Source organism: Nicotiana sylvestris, chromosome 4, assembly GCF_000393655.2.
Source record: "Nicotiana sylvestris chromosome 4, ASM39365v2, whole genome shotgun sequence".
Taxonomy (NCBI): domain Eukaryota; kingdom Viridiplantae; phylum Streptophyta; class Magnoliopsida; order Solanales; family Solanaceae; genus Nicotiana; species Nicotiana sylvestris.
In genome coordinates, this window is record NC_091060.1 from 138,134,459 (window position 1) to 138,145,223 (window position 10,765).

Genomic DNA, 10,765 nt, shown 5'->3' on the forward strand with positions numbered 1-10,765 from the left:
CCCCGCTGGTCTCCAGGATACCCGCTGTACGAAAAATCCTCTGACGCTTATCCAAGAATCCTTGGGCATTCTCGCCCTTTGCACCACTAAAAGTCGGAGGCTGAAGTCTACCAAACCTCTCCAACCTACGATGCTCGGCCTCTGGCATGGCAGGAGCTATATAGTCCTGAACAGCTGCAACCGGTTGGGCTGGATGTGCCTTTGGTGTCTGAAGTCCCTGCACGACCTGCTCAGGTGTGCGAGCGGCGGGAGTCTGAGTGCCTCCCCTGGCCTGAGAAGTAGTTGTGGCTGTAGTGACTGAGACCGCCTGAGCTAGGCCAGTGCATACTGACAGAATTTGAGCCAAGGCCTCCTGAAGACCTGGAATCACGATGGGCATGGTTGGTGCCTGAGTTGGTGCTGCTGGAGCATCCACAACTGGGACCTGATCCTGAACTGGGGCGGCTGGTAGATCTACAAGTGCTGCCCTAGCTGCTATGTGGGCCACACCCCTGTCCCTACTGTGACCACGACTGCGTCCTCGGCCTCTTGTGGCCACAGCTGGTGGTACTGGTGGTCGTCCATCCTGACCGATAGCGTGTGTCCTCACCATCTGTGAGAGACTAGAATAACAAAAGTTTAGTTCTCGGATCAACAAATTCGCACGACAAGAATTTCAAGAATATGAAGTTTTCCTAAAGGTTCTGCAGCCTCTCGAGATAAATACAGACATCTTCGTACCGATCCGCGAGACTCTACTAAACCTGCTCATGACTCATGAGACCTATGTAACCTAGGCTTTGATACCAACTTGTTACGATCCTAAACCCGGACCCGATCGTGATGGAGAATATCGTGAAGACAAGGCCAGCCGACACTCTCCCAATTCATTTTTTAAGCAATTAAATAATAAAACAAAGTCTTTAACATAATAATGAACCCAAAATAAGGTGAATACTACAATTTGCGGAATAGACATAGCCTAACATCAGAGTGTCACCAGTCATGAGCATCTACAGTAATGCTACAAGTCTGAAAGAGTCTACTCAACTATTACATAACAATCAAGATAGCGGGAGAAGCACTAGGCTGCGAACGGCGAGAAGCTACCTAGTGTAACTCTGAATCTGCTGGAAGCTCTCAACCCTCGCAAGCAGGACCTGAAGCGCCTGAATCTGCAAGTGAGTACTTCAACTCAGTGAGTAATAATAATAAATGGAGACTGAGCAATAAGAAATCACGTAAAGGTACATCAACAAGCTATAAGGAAGCAGTAAAAGCCAGTAAAAGCAATGAAACAGTGAAAATATGTAAAGTCACTTAAGTTCAGTTTAAGCTTCTTAAAATTTACTTTTTTCAAACAGTTAAGCAAGTATAAGAAAGGCAACTAGAAAAGTTAAATACATAAAGAACCGCCCCTCGGGCACAATACCAACAGAATCAGCCCCTCGGGCAACACATGGAACAATACCAGCCCCTCGGGCTCTATCTCATCTCACAATGGGTATCCGCGCTCACTCGGGGTGTGTAGATTCCTGGAGGGGCCCCTTACGGCCCAAGCGCAATATCAAGCCATCTCGTGGCATAATCACATAGGCCCTCGGCCTCATATCAATAAGCCACCTCATGGCATACAAATCTTAGGCCCTCGGCCTCATAATCATAATCAGTGTTTCCTCACAACATAGGCCCTCGGCCTTACTCAGTCAGAATCTCACAAGCCACTCAGGCAATAGTAAAACATGATGCCCAACCCAAAATATCATTTAAAGTATCATTTAAATGTTAAAACAGAGTAAACATGGCTGAGTTATGAAAACAGTAGAATATAGCATGACTGAGTACAAGTATAAAGTCAAAAGAGTGAGAAAATATCAGTAAAAATCCCTTAAGGGTTTAAATAGTTGGCACGAGGCCCAAATATGGCATTCCGCCCAAAACATGATGATAGCAAACAGTTTTCAATCAAATACGCGGTAAAATAATCATTCCGGATGGACTAAGTCACAATCCCCAACAGTGCCCGACCCCACACTCGTCATCTAGCATGTGCGTCACCTCAATATAGCACAACGATGTGCAATCCGGGGTTTCTTACCCTTAAAACAACATTTATAATCATTACTCACCTTTACCCGGTCCAAATCTATAGCTCGTGATGCCTTTGCCCCTCGAATCGGCCTCCAGATGCTCCAAATCACATTCCGATCATGCTCCTAAGCTCCAAATCACCTCCCGAAGCTATCCGAACCATCATAACTCACATCCGATCCCTCTAACACATAAGTCAACATCCGGTTGACTTTTCCAACTTAAGCTTCCTTAAAAGAGACTAAGTGTCTTAAACCTTACCAAATCCTTTCCAAACCCGAGCCAACCAACCCGATCGCACATAGAACCGATAAACAAAGCAATAAGAAGTAGAAGTAGGGGAAACGAAGCGGTAACTCATGAGACGACTGGCCGGGTCGTCAAGAGAGGTCAATAGGAAGAATTCCATTGGATATCCTGGAAAATTTTATGTTTTCCTACCCGGGAGGGAGGAGCTGGATTTAGATCTCTCAAAGATTTTTGCATCTCTTTCTCTACTAAAGGTTGGTGGAACTTTAGGACCAAGAATAGTCTCCTAAGAGAATTCCTAGAACCAAATACTACAAAAGTAAACATCCATTGCTAAGAGATTGGTCCATGGTCAATCTCATAATTGGAAGAGACTTATGGATATAAAGGTTTATACTGAAAAGCTCATTTTATGGCAAATTGGCTCAGGTTTGGTGTCCTTCTAGTGGGATAATTGTACCGGCAGTGGATCACTACCATGCTCACTCATTACTATAATGTATCCAAAAATATTCTTGTGAACAGTTACATCAATGAAGGGGCCTGGAATATTACAAAGCTTAGAGACATCCTTCCAAACAATATTGTAAATGATATCCTCAAAATTGAAATTCATTATAGAAAAGAGGACTGGCCAGTCTGGACAGTTGATACTTTTGGAGTCTTTTCTTGCAAATATATTTGGCAACATTTGAGAAATCATAAGAACTGCTGCTTCACTACTAGCATGAACTGGCCCAAAAAACTTCCTTTTAAAATATCGTTCTTCATGATCAGGATGCTCCGAAATAGAACTCCTACAGATGATGTTTCTCAGAAATTTACTATGATGATTCCATCTCAATGCTCATGTTGTGCTAATCATAAGGCAGAAATCATTACACATTTATTTTGTGAAAGCTAGATTTCAAAGAACGTTTGGTCATTCTTTAGTCAAAGTTGTGGTATTGTCACGACCCGGATTCCCAACCCTCGGGATTCGTGATGGCGCCTACTAACATGAGCTAGGCAAGCCAATCCTTTAACTACTTACTTCATTATCCAATTATTTCTTTTTGACAAATATAAGGCGATAACGTGATAACAGCGGAAAAAAATCCAAATTTAAGTGGAAGACAACAATAACATATATGAAATCAAAATCTATTACAAATACTTAAGCCTTAACCACCCAAAACCTTGTGTCAAGACGGTCTAAGATTGCTACATACAAGTCTGAAGAAATAACAGTACACTGTTTCTAAATAAAAGGAAAATAAAACAGAAAATAGGGATGGAGGGAGATGCCAGGGCATGCGGACGCCTGCAGGTCTACCTTGGATCTCCGCGTGGACTGAAGGTAGCCTCCAACTATGCTCCAAGAGCTACTCCGGGATCTGCACATAGTGTAGAGTGTAGTATCAGCACAACCGACCCCATGTGCTGGTAAGTGTCTAGCCTAAACTCGGCGAAGTAGTGACGAGGCTAGGACCAGACTACCAAATAAACCTATGCAGTTTAAATATATACAGCGGAAACAAAATACAGAAATAACCAGTTAAGTATGGGAGGGGGAGCACGTTGTGGGGGAGATAACAATTCCGAATAGAAAGACATCAAGTAAACGAAAGAAACAATATAACTCGGATATCAACAAATAATCAGAAATCAATAAATGCATGGCATCACCCTTCGTGCTTTTACTCTCGTCTTTACCAAAGCAATCATATAATAAAAATGTGCACGGCATCACCCTTCGTACTTTTACTCTCTTTCCTCACCATATAATCAATATAATCGGCACGGGATGGTACATCGTGCGGCACGGCATCACTCTTCGTGCTTTACACTCTTTCCTCTCAATCATACACGGCATCACCCTTCGTGCTTTACACTCTTTCCTCACAAAACAAACAATGCACGGCATCACCCTTCGTGCTTTAACTCTCTTCCTCACCCAAACAATAATCACAAACAATCCAAAGTTTTGCCCAAAAAGTCAAATATAATTTGTTTTGAAATCGGACCTCAAATCAAGGTCCAACTCCCCAATTTTTGAAAAACCTAGGTTCTACCCAAAACACCCAATTTCCCCCATGAAAATCATTGATTTTGAGTTGAAATCATGTTAAAAGATGTTAATGATTGAAGAAAATGAGTTAAAATCAACTTACAATCGAGTTGGAGGAAAAGTTGTTCTTGGAAAATCGCCCTAAGGAGTTTGTGTTTTGAAAAGATGTGAAAAATGGGTTTAAAATCGTCTAAGTATAAAAGTTGCATGCCTCAGATATGGGAATTGCAAACAGGGGTTCGCAATTGCGAACCCCGACCTCTGCTGGGTTGGGAAATGCGAAGGGAGACTCGCATTTCCGAGCTGGGAATTACGAAGAAAGGGCCGCATTTGCGACCAACAGGGGAATTTCGCATTTGCGTTCGAAGCCTCGCATTTGCGAGCAAGACAGGTCTGGGATGGTTTCGTATTTGCGATCCGGCCTTCGCATTTGCGAGTCAGGTTCGCTCAGAATTATTTCCCATAACTTTATGGTTTTGTCGGATTTTCGTATTTCCAGCAACCTTCATACTTATGTTCTTTGATTTTTATGATTGAGTCTCATCTTTGGCATATTTAGATTGGGTTTAATTTCACTATCCTCAACTATTGCATCATATTCTGTTTGTTTGCCAATGATTTTAATGGTCATTTGCTGCTGCATTTTGAAAGGAAAAAAATGGCCAGGGGTCATCGGGGAAGATGACAAACGGATGGGGTTAATGTAAAATACGCGTGTTTTTGTCTTATTCGTCAACCTGGCGTGTGAATTATACGCTCCCTTTTGTGTTTGGTTGCCTAAGAATTTTGTGTTCAAATGACACATTTAAGCTGTGCTTGGAGTGTTCAAATGGAACGGGCTTAAGATAGAGTGTCTAAGTAAAAAGGACGGACAATTTTAAGGGGTTGTCAATGTATTTGGCCTTTATAATAGTACTCATAATAATAATATTTTTAGGGTTTTGTAAAATAATATGTAAAAAGAGTAATTAATGATAAGGATAAAACATGAAAAAATATATGATCTTCTCCTAATTTGCTTAAATTAAGAAGTAAAAGCAAAATATATTTTTAGTATATTGGACGAGTAAAAGTAAATGGAGTGAGTATATACGAACTCGGCGTTTGAAAATTTTGCGAAAAGATAACTTTTTAGGATGTTCAAACTTAGTTTTTCAAATCTTTCAAAATTGGAAAACTAGTTTTTAGAGTTTTTGAAAAATTTAGAAACCTATTTTGAAATCAAATTTTAAAAATTAACCTTCTTAAGAAAAAAGTCTAGTCAACGCTTATTGCGAAATCACAAAACTGAGTCATAATCTCCTAAACTTTATTTAAGCAAATGCCATCTCCTATCATTTGGGGAAAAAAATACAAAATTTTCAAGTTTTGAAAGATAATACTAATAACGCTAGAACATAGCGTTATTATTCTGTATGCAAACATTAGATATCAAGAATACATGTATACGAGATAAGTATAAAATGCAAATATAATCAAATAAACCATGCACATGCAGTAAGTGAATATAAAAAGGAGAACAACAGATAGTGCGTAAAGTGCACATCAACTTTACAATGCAAAAATAGTTCAAAAAATAGCAAGAAGTGTGAGCAAAACAACAGAAACCAATTGGACCAAAAATGGAAAAAACTTGAAGAAAAAGCTCTTCTATCAATATAACCATCTTTATTCTTTTCCCAATCTTCTTTTGTTATTTCAATGAAAAAGGGGATAAGAACCCCAGACAGAGAGACAAACCAAAGTACTGTTTACAATCAGAGAGAATAGTTAAAGTGTTGAGATGAGGTGAATATTTGAAAGAAAGCTTTCATTTCATCAAATTGGATAAAAGCAAATGCATTCAGAGAAAATCAGAAAGGTACCCTACCCCCTTCTATTTCCAACCCCAACATATCACTTATATCAATGTATGTATCTACTCTGTACTAAAAAGACCTGCCTTGTGGCATTACCCTAGCCACAGCTTTTTTTTCCAAAGTAGAGTTTTTTTTTCCTAATTTCAATTTTATTCCAACCACAAACCAACAATTCCCCCCCCCCCTCCAAGCAGAGTCCTTTTCCTACATTCAATTTTATTCCAACCACAAACCAAGCTACAGTCTGATGCAATTTAGATGCAAAATAGGGAAAGGATTTCAATTTAGATGAGTTAGCTTAATTCAACACGAAATTTAAAGAAAAAATATTAAAAATTTATAATCATAAAAGCTTAAGAGGTAAAAAATTTATGGGATCATGATATTTGCATAGTTATAAAAAAAAATTATTAAAAGTAAAATGGCTACAATGAAGAATTTAAAAGTTAAATTATTTTTAAATTTAAAAATATAACATTTATTTTGAAACAGACTAAAAAATAATATTTCATCTAATTTGAAACAAGGGAGTATAATGTAAACAGTCTATTCTAATACAAGTATTATCGGTTACTTTCACAGCTCAAAACCATAACCTATATTACATGAAAGATAACTTTATTGTTGCTATGAAATTTCCCTTTCTTTCCGACCACAAACCAAAAACCAAAAACCCAACCAAGTAGTAGTTAAGGATTAGCTCAGCTTAGGCAATAAATTCAGAAGAATCCAACGAGAAGTGAAGGGAAAAGTCCAGCATCAATCTTTAATTCCACTTGCTGCTACTGCTGCAGAAACTATAAAGCAAATGCCAGAAAATGAAAAGAAAAACAAATATCATCCCTTCGTCATCAAATGTCAGCAACACTGCAGGCATGACCATCTTCCCAAACTTCTAAGCAACTCCATCCCAACTTGCTCCCACTTAACTCTTTGGTGGCTTTTCAAGCTTTCAGCTTTTTATTTTTAAGCTTTATGTTTTTCATTCTTAGGAGTAATTTTTTTACACTATCAAATTAACCTACAATAAAATGTAACTTTTACTACGGCAACAACAAATTTAATAAATTTTTAAAAGTGGAGTAGGAGGATGAGATATACGTAATCTTAGCTTGAAGGACAGATAAAAGTGAGGTAGGAGGATGAAATATACGCAGCGTTACTTCAACCCTAGAGGACAGATAGGTTACCCTAGAGGACAGATAGGTTGTATTCGAAAGAAACTCGACTAAAGAAAAGATCCAAACAAAAAAAATACATAGCTCTACTATTGAATTAAAACGATAACCTAATAGCTTCCATAAGCCGATTAAATAGAAAATGTGAAAATCATCAATGCATATGACTTAAATCCCCTTCCGTATATAAAACCATAACTCAATCGTAAATTCCAAAAAAATGACCATGATTATTAGCCAAATGCTAAACAATGTTTGAAGGTAAAAGAAATCAATAAAACATGAAATATCAGTGCAAAAGTTCATTGCTAATGTCAACAAGATAACTAGTAGCAAAACATTTTCTTTTCACCTACAAATAAACAACAAAAAAGTGCTAAGCCAGTACATTTTTAACTAACATAAAAGTACAAAATCTAAAGTCAACTAAATAAACTAAACAAAGCCAAAAACAAGAAAATCCAAAATCAAAAGTAGCGTTAGTGAAACAAATACAAAAGATACCACACATTCCAAGAACATGAACAAAACGTATCTTCAATAAGGTGGTGGAGGAGGTGGTGGTTGTCTAGCCGTAGGTGCCCAAATCACATCCGACGGCAAATGACAACTATACATAGACATCCCACAAGATTCCGGCGCCGTCGTTTGCGGTGGATGTCCACTGTCTCCGCCTCCTACGGAAACCGCCGGCTGCGGTGGCGATTGATGGCCACTACCCTCATTTCCACCACCACCACCAGAATTCCTAGCTAATTCCTCCTCAACAGGCAACTTATGAAAAGTTGGGCTGTTAAAAGTTGCAGCAACTAAGTACACAGTTCCTGCTGTTAAAAGTGGCCCAACTACACCCCCACCCACCACTTGACCTTGTGGACCCGCCAATGAAATCGTAAACCCATTTGCTATTCCATTGTTATTTGATGGAACACTTGCATTTGGTTGAACAATTGTTGCTGAAATTGAGAGTATATCAAATCTACCATGAAAAGTTACAGTTGAAACTGGCGTTGTTGAAGGCTGCCTTAGAGTAACATTTGTAATAGTACCTGAACATTGAAAATATAAAGACGCCATATTCAAGGGATTTTAGTCCAAATTCAAAGTAAAGTAAGAGCACTCAGTGACTAGTTATATTAAATGTAAGTACCTGAACCGTTGAGAACACAGAGACCCATATTCCGTTTTCTGCAAAATTTTGTGATAGAGTTGATTATGTCAACACCGATTGGAATTTCCAGAATATAAGGGCTCATAGAGGGTTCAGCATCACGTGTAATGATGACCGGGGGTTTAGGTCTGTTCTTGGAACCGGGAGGACGGCCACGTGGACGGCGGACAACTTCGATGGTAGCACCGTCGGAGGAAGGCGGTGGTGGCGGAGGAGGCGGAGGAGCTACGGCGGAAACAGGCTGTGGGGTTAAAGCGTCGTTTTTATCCGCCGTAGTACTGTCGGCTTCTTCAGAATTTTGGCATTCACGAGAGATTTGAAAAGAAGGGTGGTGAAAATGGTGGTGAGAAGGATTTTGCTGAAAGTTTTGAGGATGATGAAGTTTACCAAACATACTGTTTCTACTACTATTACTAGAATGATCTTTCTTTTCTTCTAGTTGTACATATTCTCCTTTCATTTTCTATTTGAAAAAACTCTATATATTTTTATAAATAACTACTACTCAGTAATAATGAATAAGATAGTGTGGGAGTAGGATGATTGGATTTGTAGGTATGGGCATCCAATAATAAAAGAAACCCCAGCAGTGTCCAATTTATGAACAGATAAGGGAAAAGATAGAGATAAATGAAAGAGAAATGGGGTTTTGGAATTTTCCTTCAAAGGGTAATAATAAATGAATATAATAGTAGTAGAACTGATAGAAGAAGTAGAGAGTGATGGGTGGGGGTGGGGTGAGGGTGGGTGAGCTTGGAAACTAAGTAAAGACTAATGGCGCCGCTGGTTGAAGGCAAAGTGTAGGCTCCACGTGGTATTTTGTTTTTACTTAAGAGAGGGCTAAATATGAATAGTAGAGGGAGTTTAGTTTAGCTCAAACTTCTACTCACCGCCATCCTTTTCAAAATTTCCTTTCTTCAACTATGAAATTACACAACAAAAATTATGGCGGAATAATAGTTACCCATTATCTTTGATTGAGTCTTGGATATAAAGTAATTTTGTTAAGGACAATTTTACTCTCAAGATGAAAAAATTCAATGAGAATCGAAATTAATCGAGCCCGAATATAGATAATGAATATCAAATGTAAGCCAAGAACTAAAACACAAAAATCACTATAAAAATTGAAATTAGCTATGAACTTTATAGCTAATTTGTTGTTAAAATGCTCGTAACTGACATATTTTTCAATAATATATCGCTAATCCACCGCTACATAGATAGTGACAGATTTATCTGTTTAGCTATAGAATTTGACTGTCGCTAATTTGTATTTTTAGTAGTTAATAGAGAAAAGAGATTTAGGTCGAGGCGAATTATTTAAATATGATGAATTCCACATTTAAGATTCTTATCATTGTTACCTTTTAGATATCGAATTCAATTTTTTGATATTTATTAAAATATTATTGTGATTACTTTTCAATATTTATATTTATTTTTATGTTGAAAATATTGAGTTCAATTAATTAAAATCGGAGTTCAAAGACTTACGGGGTTTAGGTGTCATGTATAACAGTACTTATGACCAATACACACACACACACACATATATATATATATATAAAACAGTACAAACCCTCGTTAATATTCTCCTCTTCTTTCCCTAATACCGCACAAAACCCCAATGTTTAGGTGTCTCTTGTATTGGTCAAAATCTGACCGTCACGATCGAGTTGACCAACGGCCTGTCTAATTAACTGTGTAGTGAAAGTCAATAGATCCCACTCTATTTCTCTTCTCTGACATCCGACGAGTCGGTAAGAGTGGTGCCTAAAATCATGACCAAAACACATTGGTGGCAAGAGGATGTCAAGTCAAGCAAAGGGCAAAGGTGCCTTGATTATATGTTGCCAAGGAAAGCTTTCAACAGGGGGATGCTCCTCCTACCTCTCTAAAAAGAATGAAAAGCTCTCTTCGAGAATTCTGGAGACAGAAGAAATGGCCTCTAGAAAAATGTGTAAACCTACTTCCTCATCGATTGATGAGAGATACAACTTATAATATTAATAAGATCATTTATATTTCTTTCATCCCATGTGTAATCCTTATTCTTAGCTTCTCGATCTGGAATTAATTATGTCTGACTAAGATTTATCCATTCATCTTTGATTGATTTGCTCAAAAAGATTTTAATATCTTTTAAGTCAAACAATTTGGCGTCGTCTGTGGGGATTTCTTAGTA

At 38.2% G+C, this 10,765-nt stretch overlaps 1 protein-coding gene across 1 annotated transcript; it reads right to left on the reverse strand.

The window, feature by feature from the left end:
- Positions 1-7,733: 7,733 nt before the first annotated feature.
- LOC104210458 (AT-hook motif nuclear-localized protein 17-like) lies at positions 7,734-9,217 on the reverse strand. Its single transcript, XM_009759358.2, has 2 exons — positions 8,557-9,217; positions 7,734-8,455 (listed from the first exon to the last, which is right to left on the reverse strand). Exons 1-2 carry the CDS (start codon positions 9,035-9,037, stop codon positions 7,944-7,946), a joined length of 993 nt encoding a protein of 330 aa, XP_009757660.1. The 5' UTR covers positions 9,038-9,217; the 3' UTR covers positions 7,734-7,943.
- Positions 9,218-10,765: the final 1,548 nt, after the last annotated feature.